At 39.2% G+C, this 17,956-nt stretch overlaps 1 protein-coding gene across 2 annotated transcripts in view; it reads right to left on the reverse strand.

The window, feature by feature from the left end:
- ano8b (anoctamin 8b) overlaps positions 1-17,956 on the reverse strand; it is a 35,377-nt gene that overhangs the window by 6,164 nt on the left and 11,257 nt on the right. For both annotated transcript variants that reach the window (XM_088425343.1, XM_088425342.1), the window contains exons 2-15: positions 12,066-12,176; positions 11,121-11,253; positions 6,666-6,804; positions 6,505-6,601; positions 6,298-6,414; positions 6,095-6,222; positions 5,253-5,414; positions 5,024-5,176; positions 3,759-3,885; positions 3,554-3,609; positions 3,372-3,446; positions 2,331-2,578; positions 1,119-1,278; positions 67-447 (exon numbers count right to left, since the gene is read on the reverse strand). In XM_088425343.1, coding sequence (XP_088281469.1) covers positions 67-447; positions 1,119-1,278; positions 2,331-2,578; positions 3,372-3,446; positions 3,554-3,609; positions 3,759-3,885; positions 5,024-5,176; positions 5,253-5,414; positions 6,095-6,222; positions 6,298-6,414; positions 6,505-6,601; positions 6,666-6,804; positions 11,121-11,253; positions 12,066-12,176 — 2,087 coding nt within the window. The remainder of the gene's footprint in view (positions 1-66; positions 448-1,118; positions 1,279-2,330; positions 2,579-3,371; positions 3,447-3,553; positions 3,610-3,758; positions 3,886-5,023; positions 5,177-5,252; positions 5,415-6,094; positions 6,223-6,297; positions 6,415-6,504; positions 6,602-6,665; positions 6,805-11,120; positions 11,254-12,065; positions 12,177-17,956) is intronic.

A 17,956-nucleotide genomic window follows, 5' to 3' on the forward strand; every position in this document is an offset into this window, starting at 1 on the left:
TCAAAAAAGTCGAGTCGCACATACGTCGAGGTGCCTCTGCGATTCAAGGGACAAACCTCCTCGTACCTCATAAGTCTGCATGCAGCTCTCTATCTCCGCCTGAGTGAGCGCGGTGCTCTCCTTCATTTCCGGAGGGTCCATCCAGGAATCCCTCTTTGTCGCGGGTTCGGCCCGTTCGGCGCTGCGGCCCCTTCTCCGATTTCGCAACGATGCGCTGTTGGAAGCGGGCGGGGCGGGGCAGGCGGCGGCAGCGTAGTTGATTCCCTCAGCTGCACACGCCCCTCCCCCTCCTGCCTCCTTCACGTCATGAATGCCGTTATCGACATCGTCGTCACACATTGAAAACACAGAGCTTGGATCCATTACTTTATCCACCATCGTTGGACTCCCCTCCTCCATAAAACTACTGTCCACGGGGTGCCCGCTACATGCTGGCCTCCTGTCCATCTGTACAACACAAGAACGGAGGCACTATTTAGTGTCATTTTAGCGTTATGACGAGAAGTAGAAGAAAAAGAAGGACATGAAGCGGAAGAAGGAAAAGATGAGGAATGAGAAGAGGATGAAGAAAAAGATGAGGAATGAGAAGAGGATGAAGAAAAAGTTGAAAAGGAAGAAGAAAAAGAGGAAGAAGACCAGGAAAATTATGAAGATGAAGAGAAAAGAAAAAGATTATGAAGAAGAGTAGGAAGAAGAAAGGGAAGCTGAGGAAGAAGACAAAGCAAAAGATGAAGAGGAAGAAGAGGAAAAAAGATAAAGATGAAGAAGATGAATGAGATAGAGGAAAAAGAAGAGGAAAATGAAGAGTAAGATGAAGATTAGGAGAATGAAGAAGAGGAAAAAGCAAATGAAGAAGAGGAAAAACAAGAGGAAGATGAAAAAGACAGACAAATAAGAATATAAAGATGAGGAAGAACAAAGACAGAAAATGAGGAGGAAGAAGAGGCAAAAGAAGGGTATGAGGAAAAAGAAGAAGAGAAAGAAGAGGAAGTAGAAGGGGAGGTCAAGGAAGCCAAGGATGGAGGAAGAGGAGGAAGAAGATAAAAAAAGAAAGACGAGGAAGAAGAAAAAGAAGATGGAGGTGTGCCGAGAGACATCAAGGGGCGTGCCTTCTCTACCTTCTCTATAAAGCTGACTTTCCTCAGTTTCAAGCCGCAGTCGATCAGCCCTTCCTCCTCGGTTTCCCCTTCGCTAAACCTGCCGCTGTCTGCCTCGTCCCTCTCGCCGCTCTCCTCCTCATCGGGCATCCCGCATCCGCCATTCAAACACTTCTTTTCCCTGCATTGAGCGAAGGATGGGCCGACAATCACTTGATTGACAACCTAAAGTTGCTGTCATGACACACTTCATTTAATGATGGCCAGAGATGGAGAATCCAGGTCCGGAAAGAAAAGCCCTGCCGCACTTTGGCTTCTACTCAATCTGCAGTCAAATGAGCGTTTGAGCCCCCGCCTGTATACAAGTGACAAACTGTGTTTTTACTTCTTGGAGCTGCTTTTGCCATCTCTGAGAATAGTGAACTTTGGTTTTCATTCACTTTGAAGTTGTAAACACCAAAATTACAATAAATAAAATTGTTATTTATTCATTACAAAAAAAAATGTTAGCAAACTCTTACATACAATAAAAAGTCTGATTAAATCCTGTAGAAATTATATCTGATAACAATAGTTAATATTGAGTAGGGATGCTTGATACCACTCTTAGACCGTTACTATTATGAGTACTCAATTCTTGAGTAGTTACCAATATTTATACCAAGTGCAATTCTTTTAGATACACAAAATTTTCCCCGTCCAAAATTCAACAACAGGTCATTTATGAAAGACCTCACTTTTCCAGTATGGTATTTCCCTCAAAATGCTATGAAATTGATGTGTTTTTTTTTTTTTATTATCTTCTAGAAAATTATCCTTAAACGTCTCCAAAGAAGTGGCCAGTACGACCACCAACTAAGTTTTACCCCTCTTGTTTGTCAAAAAAGGAAAATACTGTAAACAAAATCTCAAATCTCTCAAATATTTAAGGTGGATGGATTTCTTTAGGGGTGCTTCAGCACCCCAAAAATGGTCAGCGTGTCTATGGATGATACCTTCCATGTTATTTTATTTCATTGAGACGGACCTGTATTATTGTTAAATATGAAACATTCAAGTCAGACTCCTATTACAATATTTAGCACAGTGTTTGGTTGTGAACTTGTGTCTATCTGCATTGTGCATGATTTAGTGTAAAGATAGTGGTAGTGATATTAGAGATAAGTGTACTTATGCATTGCACATAATACACATAAAAAAAAGGGCCTAGCCTAATGGTTAATGGTGAGTGACCTTTTGTCTGCGTGCCCCACCCCGGGCCTGGTGCCCTTCAGACCAGGTCCTGGCACTGCCGGATCAGCGGGTGAGGCCTGGGCTTTTCCAGCAGCCAGCCTGGCGTATTTTAGCAGCACGGACTGAAGCAGGTCCCACAGGGCTCGCAAAGTGAGCTCGCCCAGCTTGTGGCGCTCATACACGTAAGGCTGCAGCACTTCCTTCACATTTTGAAGGAACTGACGAATGATGAGCAGAGTGGCCAGCATCTGAAGCGGACAGAATAACAGAAAAAAAAAAGTTCAATGTTGAACCAAAAACATGGGAATATGTCTTTTGAAACGACCACATCTCATCCCAAAAATGTATTTACACAATTTTTTGGCACAGGGATTTTATGTCACGCTCCAGATGAGTTAAATGCTATAAAAACATGGACACAGGGTGGCAGAAGTTCATCTGAGCAGAGATCAGCACAATACAAGCACTCAAGGAAGAATAAGAAGGAAAATGAAGCTTGTGAGGTGCATGAAAATAAAGCGGGACACAACGGGTCACAAAGCAAAAAATATTAGTGTGAATGTCAAAGTGTAATTTGAAATGACTCTTCACAAATGACTCATTTGACTTTATTCTAGTCAGTAGTGAAACTTGGCATTGTTCTACTGCTATAGAAAAATGGAAAAACATAGAAATATTTTTTTCTCCTGAAAGATGGAAGACTAATCTTTTTTTGAGTGGCTCCCATGTTTGCATAGCAAAAATCACAAAACTTCGTGTGCCTTCAAAGATGAGTCAAAGTCATCCAGAATGGCTGGTATAGAAGAGGTTTCTTCTGAAAAATGGCTGGGATTGACATAGTTAATAAAAAGCTGATTTTCATGATTGTGTCCTCAGACGAGTAAACCCGCTGATCTAAGAAGTATAGGCACTAAGTGAATAATATCTTTGAGATGAAGCAAATATTATATTCCTCCACAAAAGTAATATCCACTTCCTAATATAAATAATGAAAATTGTTTTCACGAGTGTGGGAGAAGAATAAACTCATGATGTTCTTACCTCTTTGAGCCGCTCCATGTCTTTGAGGTAGAATCCAATGTAAAAAAGGCTTAGATATGAATTTACAAACTGAAACTGGAGGAGGAGAAGACATGTCATCGGAGTGAGAAATGATTCCACTGTGAAATCCAGCAGTAGATCATGCTGAACTGATAGATTTGAAGAAATGCAAGATCACTCACAAGAACCATTTTGATGATGAGATTTTTCTCATAGGCACTCTGGAGGCGATAGTTTTCTGCGGAAACATTATAAATAAATGACTCTTGTGGTGCAATCAAGTCATTTATTTTTGTCTTATTGTTTTCATCGGCTATCCCCCCAATCTCTCTTTTTTTTCTTTTCTAAAAGATGTATTTACGGTAGGCCCTGTGAATAAATCCTTACCCATATCATTTAGCCAGCAGGCAATTTTCCTGTACACCTCATCACATGCAGTCACAGTGATAGCCAGCATTATCTTCGGGATGAAGCGAGCCAGCCGAGGCATTTCCTTGATCCCCATTACAAACTCCTGCGTAGACACAGCAGTCATTCCTTTTCATTTATCACGTTTAGCTAAGTAGCTTCCTCTCCAAAAACATGCATGCTCGGTTAATTTTCCAGATAAAAGTGAGTGTGAATATTTGTTGTGCATGTGGGGATTGTCTGGCGGTCACTCCAGAGTGTATGTCATTTTTCCTGTCAGCTGGGATATGTTCCAGCTTACCTGCGACCTAAATAAAACAAATGATGGAATTTCCTGACTCGGAAACTACAACATTAAATTTAAGTATTTTCAGTCAAATCAAGCATGTGTAAGTAGTCCACGGTAAAATAAAAAAATACAAATATTTTATCTTTTTGTCTTTGAACAGGAAACATGCAAAATACACTGTTAAAAAAAAACATGCGCCCATGGGAGTTTCGGTCTAAGTAGATTACAACTGCTGCCCTCATTTTGGAATTGGGAATTGGAATTTTAACTGTAAGATCTAATTGTTATCATGTTTGGTCAGCTATAGGCTTCAATTTAATTTGACGTCCGGGCGCCGCTAATATAACCGCAGCTCTCTGCTACTCTACATCCAAAAGAAATGGGAACCGGAAGGGACAACAGTACAGTTACTGTATAAGGTTTAATAATTTAAGATTTAAATTTGTATTGAAGTAAGATTTGTCTGCAATATGTAAAGTATAAATAATTTTCACATCTCAAAAAATGCAGGTACTCACATACACATGCATGAAAATTCTGTCGGGGGGTAAGCAAGCTATTAACAAGCTCTACAAGAGTTTGAAAATAAACCTAATCATTTGAATCAGGTGCGTTTGAGAAAGAAAACTCGAAAACATGCAGGATACGGGCCCTCGTGGACTTGAGTTTGACACCTGTGGTTTAGAATGTGGCATCCAGCCGTTACACGAATTTACTGTTAGCAGCACCAAAAAGTACCACAACCAACCAGGGCTTCACATTTGGCCCAAATTTGACACAGGATTTTAGTACAGATAAGCCATTTTAATTAAATTAAAAAAAAAAAAAAAAACTTTTCAAGATATTCTAGTGGTACCGGAGTATATCGCGGGAACAGCCAAACTATGAGAATAAGTGTGATCTAAAAATTACAGTGGATACAAATTTATCTCAACAAATGTGACGAATGACTGACCTGTAGCTCAAAGCAGATGAGCATGACCAGGAAGACAAAACAGAGACAGAGAAGACAGATGGGCAAGCTGACCAGCCACCTGAACACACGTCTACGCCAAGGCGGATAGTAGAACTCCTCACATCCTGTGACAGGACTACAGCGCTTGACTCCCTGCCCGGACATTAACACAGGCACTCATTAAAAGGGAACGAGATGGCAACAGAGACAGACTTGGAATATTTCAGACCCGGAACTGAGGACGCGGTTCCTCCAGGGATTCGGCAGGAGTGTCAAGTGTTCCCCATTTATACGCCAGCTCGGCGCCTCTCCTTTTCCATCGTTCAAGAAACAAAGTGGCCCACACCACGTTGAAAAGTGCAAAGACCACGCAGCAGATGTCACGGCTAGTCTGATGTATCAAAATAGAGCACAGTCCATTTTCAAAACCTCGTATGCATTTGGAAGTTGAATTTATTGCATTATTGGCATAAAAATATGAATTACTTTTAAGACCTTTTACCATTAGGAAAAGGTTTCAGCTACATTTTTTTTTAGTTTATTTCGAATTTTATTTTACCTGTTAATCATGATTTCTGTCCAATCAAACCTTGATATAACTTGGTTGAACCTTTGAATTATATAGTCGAGCTTTTAGCTTTTACTTTATCGAGCATTTCTAGTGTATCTATTATTCCAATGATCAATTGAATAAACTGATCAAATTCTGTTTTTCATGAAAGATGCATAATATTTAGAGTTGCCGTTTACTGGTGTTACGTGAATGCAGCACGCTCAACTACGGCGTCACAGAGAGACTATGTTGACAGTGCTAGTTGTGGCCCAAACATGTAACTCAATTATAATTGTTTGAGCATTTTCTGCACTGTCAATTTGCAATAATCTTCTATTTTTGAATAGTGGTTAAAACGTTTTTTTTTCATCTCAATCAATGATTAAATGACAATATAATCCATTATTAAAATAATTGTTAAATGCGGCCTGGTTAAAATGAAAGCCATGTGTATTCTCTACATTTGTTGCTTATTCATATCGATTGATCATGTCTTGAATCAAGTCCACATCCCTCACCTGATCCGACTCGGTGAGCATCCACAGTACAAAGCCGATCACAGCAGGATACAACATAGAAGTGGTGTAAAAACCCAGCCAGGCAAAATACATGGCTATCTTCACACCAAAGTAGTCACAGATATCATCTAGAAATAATACCGATTATGCAAATAAGTTTCAGTCCACATATTTTGCACATTTTCCTGCACTCTTGAGCTGACCTAACGGCTGCTTTTCACAAACGGCCTGGACCCAAGACTTCATCAGGTGACTCAGGACACGCTGTTCGTGGAGGGGAAACATCTGCTGGATCACACCTCGTGCGCTCAGCTCCGGGACTAAGACAAATCATCAGGCACCATCAGAAAGCAAGCCTACTCTGCGGTGACTCCACATGTATTCACAATAATGAAAATGATGCATCTTACTGATTGGTTGACCTTCCAAGAAGTTGATATTGTGAAGCACCTCCCCATGTTTGGCACGTAGATTATCCAACCAGTATTTAATGATGCTTTGCCTCTCCTGATGACAGAAACGTCATGTGGTAGAAGCAGGTGCATGCTTGTGTGCGCGTGCGGGAACCCACCTGCGAGGTGAAGAAACACAGCTCACTCTCGATGTTCTCATAGATGTAGTCCTCCTCGCAAGAGAAGCTCCGGGTTCCTGCTCCAAATTCAGGCTTCACCGCTTTCCTCAGGCCCATCTCTTCAGCACCTCTCAACAAACTGCGAAGGAAAAAAAAAAAATCTTTTCCCAAGTGGGCCAGACCGAATAAAATCATGGTACTTTTTTATTTAACTTGAAAACAAGAACTTTACCGTTATTATTTTTTAATACTGTCCAAAATAATATGAGAAAACAACATCACTATTAATCATCCATCCATTTTCTGGAGCCGCTTATCCTCACAAGTGTTGCAGGCTTGCTGGTGCCTATCCCAGCTGTCTTTAGGCAGCAGGCGTGGTACACCCTGAACTGGTTGCCAGCCAATTGCAGGACACACAGAGACAAACAATCATTCATGCACCCAATCACACTTAAAGACAATTTAGTACGTCCAATACACCTGCCATGCATGTTTTTAGAGTGTGGGAGGAAGTGCCCGGAGAGACCCCACGCGGTCTCGGGGGAGAACGTGCATACCCCACACAGGCCTGAGCGGGATTGTTATTCATAAAACATTAACATTACTATTAATCATAAAACTTTTCAAGGTTTTCATTTACTGAAAGAAATTCAGCTCATTTTATTCTTTACATTAAAAAAATCATCTCGTGGGCTGGATTAAACCAGTTTACCGGCCAGAACCAGCCCGCGGACTGTGTGCTTGACATCCTTGTCTTAATCTGATCCCGAGCCAATTACAGGTTACATACAGAATAAACAAACACCCCCCCCCCCCCCCCCCCCCGCCCCCTTCATACCTATGGACAAATTTGAATCTTCAATTAACTCATTCAATCCCAAAGATCATGTACCCTCAGGGCTACTTGTACCTCCATTTGAGAACTGCTCCTTCACATGGTCCAACAATATGTGCTGACATTTTCACAACTATTCAATTCAAACAGCCTGTCTTTTTTTGCTTGAAATCGCACATTACGGCCAAAGACAATCATTTTAGTATATTAGTTGAGATCTGATGGCTCCAGTACACATCACCAAACAAAACAGCCAAAGGAGGCCTCATTGTGCAAAAGGTTAGATCTAAATCAAATGTTAATGCTGTGAAGAAAATACTGGATTTTTACAAACATTAACAATAACAAAAATATAAGTGTTCTCTTGTTATTTTGTGACTGCAATAAATGTGTGAAGTGCGGTCTCAAGTCTGTGCTTAAACCGTCTCTCTGTCACCATATGAGCGGTGATGTATTGTCTTTCATAGACTTTAAAGTCATTCCAGCTCTCCTGTGCTACATCTTCATCTCGCTGCCTCCTCATCTAATTTGCCGTCAAGCGAACCACCCCAACCCCCATCCTCCCTGGCTCGTCATCCTTTTTATATCTCCTTCCTCCCCTTTTATCCGATCTTCCTTCCCTTCGCTCGCTCTGTCCTTCCCAAAGGCTGAAATCAGCCACACGTCCTCTCTCCTCTGCATGCTGTCATCTCACCCATCCTCTTCACATTTGCGGTCGGTCTTAAGCCGAGGTAGGCCTTTAACATCCATCCATCTCACACCTCTAGGCTCTTGGGGAAACAATACAGTGAAGCATGTTTACCACTGTAATGGATTACAGTTTTCTTTCTTGTTTTCTGTTTTTTTTGTTTTTTTTTTTTTTTTTGGAAGAGCTGTACGTGTGTGTGACACAGCTTAGTGAATAGAGCCACTGCAGTACAGCTTCTTGGGAAACGAATGGTTCATGGTCAACTAAGCCACAAGTAGAGGCCTCTAAATGTGAGCTCTCTTTTTTTCTTTCTCTCATTTGTTGTCAACTGACCACACAGGTCTTAAAAGGAAAGTTCTTGATTTTTCACTTGATAGTTTTTCATTCTGTTGAAAACATCATCTGCCCGTCATCATTTCTTTACAATTGGGATAAACTGTAATGGCCAGCCCGATTATCGCCACTAATATTTGGTAGTTTGCATCTAAGCATCTACCGTATTTTATGCAGTATAAGGTACACCTTTAATGAATGGCCTATTCTAAAACTGTTTTCATACATAGAATAGAAGCTATTGTAGCGGTTGGGGTTATGTTATACAGCTACTCAATGGAGGTGCATTAAAGCGGAAGTCAACAAAACAATCTGATGTCCGTCAAACCTTTCAATCAAAAATGAAGAATAAAGATGATTAGTGGAAAATTCTGTTTGAAAAATGAGAGAAATACTCCTTTATTACATTAAAAGACTGTTTAGATCAATACCAAGATGAATCAAGAGTTTAAAAGAATATAATTATGATTCAATTAAATGCTAAACTATATTTTTTAAACAAATTGCAAACAAGATAGCAACCAGATTGTTTGTTGATTTAAAAACAGTTTCACAAATAAAAACAACTTCACTTCGGAGCATGCGTGCCTGTTTGCAGTTACTGTGCAAAATGTCAGTTATTGGCCTCCTTGACTAGTGATAATTGGCTCTGGAAAAATTCTATTGGCCAATCTAGGTATCTGGCAAATGATATTTGTTCAGTGACCTCATGTCCTTGTCAGGGATTAAAAACGTTTCAAAATCTGTCTCCAATTTTTGATTAACTCATGCAATCGTTATTTTATGCTTTGACACTTTGACCAAATCTTTCACTTGATGATTTCAATATGTTGAAATGTTGATGCAGGGCTTCGGCAGAATTAGGCATAATGAAGACTGTTGACAATCATGCCATTTACCTTCAGGCTTCTCTCAGTTTACTTAGGATCATTGTGCCCAACAAGTTAAACACGTTTTTTGATGTGACGTCTTTCTCAAAACCCTCGTCTGAGTCCATCCAAGTTGTTGTTCTTTTTACCTGTCACTTTTATTCAATTAACTCATTCAGTGTCAGCTGCTTTCAGACGCGTCCCCCCCAAAATACCCTCGATAAGTAAATGGAATTAAACCTATGATGTATCGATGTATAAATACATCTTTGAGCTTGAATGAGTTTAAAATAACTTATAAAGACATCTCTTCTGAAAAGGGAAAAAAGGTCAAATATAGAAAGAAAGTATGTCCCTCTATGACAAGAATTGTCATAGCATACAGTATCTACCACATAGTCAGTGTTATGTCTATATGCGCCCTGTGTCAGTCCAGAGTCAGACTCACATTTAGTCAGAAAAAAGTTCACCCATGACCCTGACCTGAACAGAATATGGAGGAGAAAAAAGGATGAATAGATTCCTTTATGACACCCATACAGACAGTGTATTGTGGAAATCGAATTGAAATTGTTTCACAAGAAACGGTGACTGCTCAAGGTGAATTTGAAAGGACAATATCATTTCTGGGTTAAATTCTCAAAATGTAGGTCAATTTCAATGGCAACAGAATTGTATGCGGTCACTTTGTTCTGTGCGTGCGTGTGTGTTTGAGGGAGCGAGAAGGAAAAAAAAGGGAGTAAGAGAGGGAGAGATACGGCGGCTTGCGTCACACACAAATCGTTCTCCTTGAGCATTTCATCTAAAGCTCGCTGGTGCACTTTCAGAAAGTGGTCCCTTTAGCCTCTTCCTGCATTATGGAACCTCACATGTCATCTTCCTTTTCCATTATCTTTATTTCAACCACACCACTAGAATGCATCTACCCCTTTTCTTTCCTTTTTACCACTTCTTAATCCATTTTTAGCCAGCAGAGACAACTCCGTGGAACAGCGCATCCCGCTTGGACATTGTGGGTTATATTTTCAATATGCACTTCAATCCACACGAGAGTAAAATGTTTCTGTGCTCATTTGGTGACCACTTTTAAAAGTGTGTGTTCCACTGATGGAGTGAAACTTTAAATAACCTGCAGTCAAGTAAGTCATCAGGAGAGCTGTGGAGTGCTGAGACATCACAGCAGCAACAATGAAGATTTGCTACGTAAGGGCTGTGCTTACAAGACCTGCAGCTAAATATAACAGCTTGATAAATTACGGCTGTAAGTTACATTGACCAAAAAAAGAAGCAGTATTTCTGACCTTAATGTTGAAACAAATCACCGGTTTGTTTAAAGAGGTATTTCAGGCAAAATAAATAAATAAATGAATCTATCCCTACTGAAATGACCAGTCTGGCTTGGTCGTCATTCATCCTAAGAGCAACTATAGACACACAACACTCTCATTCACACCCAAAGTATGGACAGTTTAAAGTCTCAAACATGTCTAGTTTTGGAATGTGAGAGGAATTCAGAGTAGCTGAAGAAAACCCCCCAAAAACATGAGGCATCATAAAAACTGCCAACAAGATAAGCGCGAGAAAACGGAAAGATGGATTGATGGATGGATGGATTGATGGAGATTTAGATTCACTCTGAGGAATAATGTATACCACTGCCCACTTAATTAGACCGAAATGGTATCTTGCGCAGTAAAGGGTTAAGAAAAGAAGCGTCTCTGCGTTCTTACTTTTCATAGGTGGCGGTGACAAAGAATGCGTAGACGCGCGTATGCTTATGATGACGTATTTGGATGATGAGCTCTGGAATTCCCAACCGGATGTGGTTCAGTAGCCATAGCAACGTGTGGTCATCTGTAGTATCTGTGATGGAGATGAAAGATAAAAATACATTTTCAATCAAACCCTTACACACACCTTTGAGCTACTCAGTACTCTGTCAGTGTCTCCATCCATGATAGCTGAAGTCGCAGCTGGGGGTTAAGTGATGTACAAACAAACCACTCTGCTCCGCTTCCTCAAGTGTGGTACGGCTGCTAGGAAACAGTTTCCTGTCTTACGCTATTTTTTTCCATGAAGAAAATTACAAATATTTTTTTTAACTCATGAACTGTATATTTTCATTACTAGGCATCCCTTGGTCACCATCTTCTGATTGTTATTTTCTTCATTAAACGCTCCAATCATTGCAGCTATCTGTCATTTACTGACCACTGTTGTTATGAGAGTTTATCAAGAGCAAACAAAGTCTCTAGTACTTTTGATCAACATTTTCTATAAAAAATAAAATACAAGACATATATATATATGTGTGTGTGTGTATAAACTGTGTGCATATATATATATATATATATATATATATATATATATATATATATATATATATATATATATATATATATATATATATATATATATATATATATATATATATGTGTACCAATATAAATTTTCCTTAAAATTTCTATTCTTTTAACTTGTAATTTCTTATTGTTGATGGTAAAACAGCTCCTCATGGTCAAATCTAGTATCATCTGTAATGATACCTTGAAATAAGGCCAGGTATTGATACGATACCAACACTTGGTATTGGTATACACCCATCCCTATTTAAAAACAAAATGTACAATTTTGCATGTTTTAGAAAATCGTGTTTGTGTGTTTGATTGTTGGACCTGCAAATGTCATGAGGACATCGCAGTTCTCAGTGGGCACCGTCTTCATCCAAGACTTATGAGACATGACGTGTCTGCCAGCCTGCAGCAGCCTCTTTCCAAACAACTTATCTGTGTGGGTGAGAAAAGCACAAATGGGGGACAAACAGAAAGTGGGTCATCTTTTGCCAATGACAAAGTGAACAAGGAAATATCAGTCACAGGTCAACACGATTGACCAGAATTAAAGCCCAGAACAATATGATTAACAGAAGTCATCTGGGTCTACATAACCCACATTCCTATCATGTTAAAACTGGGTTATCTTATGTCCAGCTAAACAGACGTTTTTGTTCATATGATGTATTGTATGATACTGTCTGACTCATTCTAAAATTTTTGCATTATTTTGGCTGGGGCATTCCATTGATAAATTGCTAGGCAGTTCATCCATCCATTTTCTGTAACTGCTTATCTTCACTAGGGTCGCTGGCTTGCTGGTGCCTATCCCAGCCGTCTGGACAGTAGGTATGGGACACCTTGGACTGGTTGCCATCCAATCACAGGGCACACAGAGGCAATCAACCATTCACAAACACAAACATGAGGGCAATTTTTGGAAGACTGGGGCTCACGAGGAGAACATACAAACTCCACACAGGAAGGCTGGTGTGTGCTGGAATTGAACTCGGGACCTGTGAACTGTGAGGCAGACGCGCTGACCGGTCTTCCACCGTGCAATCTTGGCAGTTTTTATATTTTTGTAATTGTTTTTTGTTTAAAAGCCTTTAAATCTTTAACCCCCCTTTAAAAATAAAATCCTTGGTCCAGCATCATACTGAAAGCAGCGTGGAGAGCAAGTCCCTTAAGAAACCAGTGCTCATTTACTCCTCGAAGAAATTACTGTCCAAAACAAAGTTGTACTAAAGTTACAAAGCGAAAAAGGTCAAGGCTGTAGACAACACACAAGCAAGTAATGCAATAAAGCACAGAAGAATCAATGCACTGTTACTCTGTGAATCACAGCAGTGCCACTTGTAGTAGTGAGAAGAGCTCTAGCAGGCCGGGAAAAGCTGTTACCTACTGTATGTGACTTTGCTGCTTTCAACAAGGTCAGGCGTATTGTTTTGGAAACTAAGTCCTCTAATGAGTGGATGCAATGCTGCTCTGACATCGTTGCTTTCCTGCTGCCGTTCTCAACACCCTACAGTAGCTCCTCGGCAATAGTGATTATCTACAGCAATCACATTTACCTCTGCCAAATATGGCAAAACAACTGCATTACATTTTTTTTTTTTTTTTTGCCAGAGGAATTAAGATGAAATGCCACAGCTGCCTCTCAATAGTGACACAAGGAAAAAAAAAACACTGGTCAATACAGTTTTACATTTATTTTTCAATCAAGGGTGCTCTCATTCTGAATTCTTTAGCATACCAGGTTTTCATAATAATACCTTAATATAGTAACAACAATTTAGCAGTATGGTTTAGGTTTAGATATACTGTAGACTGATATGGTTTTCAGGGTTGATACCAATTGGACAAAAAATGTTATTTGGAGTTGATATGCATTATCAGTAAAAGGTAAAATATTTGTATCAGGATTAAAATAATTAAACTCCGACATAACTTATATTTTTTAAGCAACTTAAAGCTTGAGCTGGATGATATGGCCACAAAATTAAACCACCCCCACCCCCCACATTCTGACTAATTATGGTTTAATTGAGTTTAAGCAATGGGATAAACTAAGCAAACATTTATTCAAAGAGTCAAAGGTTTGATTTATTAAAAAAACAACAAGTCATGTTTCAGACAACACTAATGTATACTGTTTTTGAATCAGCTTTAGCTTTTCAGCTTTAAATTTTGCTGTTGACCAGTGAAAATAGCACATCCAAATATCTGTGAAAAACAAAGCTTTAACAATATTTAGATGACTGTACATCTGCTTTATTGAAAAATAAACTGGCTAAAACATAATGCACTTGTTTGCAGGGGAGTACTTACTAAATTATTGTATATGACAATAATAAAAGATATGACATACTATGATTGTATTAACAATTAGGCATTCTCAGCATGTACTGGTAGTTCTCAATCAGTTTTTATTATTATTTTTTTAATCCAAGTGGGGTATCTTCAGATGTATGTAATATATATGTAGTATATAGATGAATACAATGCAAAAAAATAGGTGGGCAGTGTATGCTCTCTATAAGGATTAAAAGACAAAAATAAAAACAGCTACTATTTGCTATTTACTATTTGCATTCATTTTTGAGACAATTCACAATTGTACATGAAAAGGGTGCCGCAAATAAGTGCCATTAGAATTATAAAAATAATATCTGAGTTTAAATTGGACATAAAAGCAAAAGAGCACCGCTATTAAAATAATTGCTTCTGTACTTACAAAAGACTTTGACAACCGTATCCGCTTTATCGCTGCTCTTACCCTGGGAAGGTCATTTTTCTTTGAAACGCTGTGTTCAGAAGGAGAGGCTTGGTGGTTTTAACTTTGTAATGCTAACAAGTAGCCACATATCTCGAAATGGGACTGGCCACACTAAGCCTTGACTCATGCTGCAGACAGCATGGTGGCATGACAGTCATTCTAATGAGTCCTGCATTCATTGCTGTGAGCAACACTCAGACCAGTTGCAGCAATTAGAACACTTTAAGAGCCCATAACATGGGAATTCAACTTTTTGAAGTTTTTAATGCTACAATGTTCATTTCTTACCCTCAACACTCCCGAAGTCTTCTTATCTTTCATTAACACATTTAGAAAAATTCCTTGCCTATTCTGCACTCGAAGGACCACCTCACCCTAGCAGATACACATAACATGCGAAAGGCATTTTGACAAAGCATCAAAGCAGACTGAAATAGTATGATGACTCTTTGCACATTTATAGATTAACCCAGAAATCATTTTAATTGAATCAAATCAAATCATAAATCGCTTTGAATCAAAAATTTATTCTGAATAGAATCCGAGATGCAAAAATCTGAAAAAATCGTGTGAGTTAAAAGATTCCCACCCCTAATTGTCCACCATGTCCATTGCAGAGTTGTTCAAAGATGGGGTGTTCTTCAGTTTAGTTTGGCGACGAGCTTTGCTGTGACTCGTAGTTGCAACTACATCTGCTGTTGTAGAATTGGTCTTTTGACCTGCCACAATAACACATTAACACAATGTATCTTAATTTGGAAAAAAAAAAAAAAAAAAACGTCTGGTTGAGGGCTTTTTCTCTATTTTAGGTGAGGATAAAATTAGATTAATATGATCAATTAATTACAGAGCTTAATTATTTTTTTCTTGATAGCACTAATAAACACAGATGGTGTGAACAAATCAAATATATACAATATTTTTGTTTGCTGGAATTTAAAACAAAGCAGAAAACAACTTTGCACAACAGAATGGTACAGTAAATACAACTTTGTAACTGCATTATAATAGTCATTTTGACACAAAACACTGAAGCCAGACAGCCTGATAGATCTCCTTTCGAACCTTCTACCAACTGCCTATACGACTACATTCACATTTGCCTGCACGCGCGCATGCACGCATACTTGGAGAAAAAGGCACAGACGCAAGCATCAACACTGACAGAATATGAACACACTGCAGGTAAAAAAGCAGTGAGTCATCAAATCGAAAACATAAATATTCCACCATCAAAAATGACCCAGGCAAAACTACAACTTTGATGTTTCGGGAAAAGAAATGAAAGCAGTCAATCCAAATTTAAGCTGATATTCTGGTGTGTGGTTTTTTTTTTTTTGGTTTGTTCAAAAACTTGGTTAAAAGTAAACATATGAACGACAACTGTCGAACTGTCAGCATCAAAGCGTGTAAAGCCATCCGAGTACTCTTGACAGCTGCCGAGGTAGAGCACTTAATGTTGCTAGTAAAGGAATATAAGAGTTTGAGCTTAAAGTAGTTCATTAGATGTTGCTACATTCTGTGTATGAGAGTGTGAGACTGTAAAGTGAACAAAACAGAATATGGGGTGCAAGGGAGTGTAAGAATGGAATGTTTCAGAGCAAACGGTGCTAGTCGCGGGGACGAGATGACCCAGAGGCACCTGGTGGGAAACAACTGTGAGGAAAACTACAACCAGGAGGAGTAAGCAAGCGATTCTGCAGGGGAAGAAAGACCAATGAGAGCAAGTTAAAGTTAACTGCAGTATACACATAGCCAATAGAATAATGCCAGGATTGTTGGTGTTCCATTTGCATATTGTGTAGTATAACTCATTGCTGGGCAACTCGGATGTGGAGTACGTCTGCTGGTGGCAACAGAGGCGTACAGGGCTGTATTGAGAGGGACCCGAGACCCAGGTCCTTGTATTAGATCTGCGTGTTAGGAATAAATCCACTCGTGTGTGAAAATGCCGGCTTCCTGATACCTTTCTATTGCAGAACGAGGACGCAAATTGTTGGATGAGTGGCAGTTGGGTAAGGTCACAAATTGGAGTCAGATTACTAACTTGAGTTTATGTTGATTTAGAAATAAATTCCAACACTAGCTAGTGGCTAATTCATGCTATAGGCTGCGTTGAACGCTGGAAACATGCAGCGTACAATAAAATACAGGTATAATTAAGTCAATTTTTTAGCGTCTTGGATTCAATGTGATTTCAAGACAGAGTTGTGTTGTGTATCGAATCGTGAATTGTGACGTCCACATAGCAACAGGTTGTGCCGTATAAAATCAGACGTCGCAATAAACTTTCTGAAAACAACTTCAAAATGAAAGCCTTTGTATCATCCATCCATCCTTTTTCCATAGCCGCTTATTCTCACAAGGGTCGCCGGTTTGCTGGTACCTATTCCAGCTGACTTTGAGCATAATACAAACAATGGTATCCATCTATTATTCAGTATGGACATGTTTATTTTTAAGTCCCACCGACATTGCCAGCGCTGTCTTGTCAGAAGAGTAACAAGCAGGGCATTTAACTGCGTATTCACACCATTCAAAAAAAAAAAACAGTCAAAGGAAAAAGAATTTCATGCTGTGCAGGGACGAGAAATTTTGTAGCATCCTAATCTCACAAGATCTCTTCCCACGGGATCTCATCCCATCCCTATCAAACACAAAAGATTATCAGTCTGTTTTCATGGATGACTACAAATATTAAGGAATAATTGCTGTTGAGAAACTGGCAACGTGTTTGGCGAATTTAAATATTAAAAATGGTCCCAGATGATCACTTGACCCTTAAAAGAATTGGCTGATGAATTAAAAAGTTGATTAGTTGTGAATTAATCTATTAATTTTGACATCTCTAGCGACAACCTCGATCTTAATCTCATGAAATACTCGTGGAATTAATGAGAACTGGGATTGTAATTGGGATTACATACAGGTTGGGATTGTGAGCCAGTCCCTTTTCCCAGGTCCAACCTCTGATCTCACAAATGCTTTGCTGGATGAATGGACATGATTCCAACAAACACATTACACAAGCTTGCTTAGATTCTTTCTCAAAGTAAGGGATCTTATTTATCAATGCAATTACGGAACAGTCACCATCTATTCTTTTTTTTTTCCACATTAAGATTAAAAAACCTAACCCCACCCCCATAGTGAAAAAAACTCCTTTTCTCCATGTTGTGGTTTTGCCTTTGTCACCACGGCCCCCTTTGCTTGCTTATCTACTTGCATTGTTTTGTATATTTTTTGCTCAAAGGAAACATCATATGTGACCTTTGGAGATCTGAATGTACAGTAAATGTAATGATGCAATCACTATTTTAGAACTAGCTTGGACTGGGGTGAACGACCGTACTTTTTCATTTCACGGTGGCTCCTTTGCTTCTTTGACTTAGAGTCACATTTAGCCCAAGAGAATACAGAAACGGCAACAGTAAAAGCCTTAACTTGCATTTGT

This window comes from Hippichthys cyanospilos, chromosome 10, assembly GCF_059441005.1.
Source record: "Hippichthys cyanospilos isolate Australia breed blue-spotted pipefish chromosome 10, RoL_Hcya_1.0, whole genome shotgun sequence".
Classification (NCBI taxonomy): domain Eukaryota; kingdom Metazoa; phylum Chordata; class Actinopteri; order Syngnathiformes; family Syngnathidae; genus Hippichthys; species Hippichthys cyanospilos.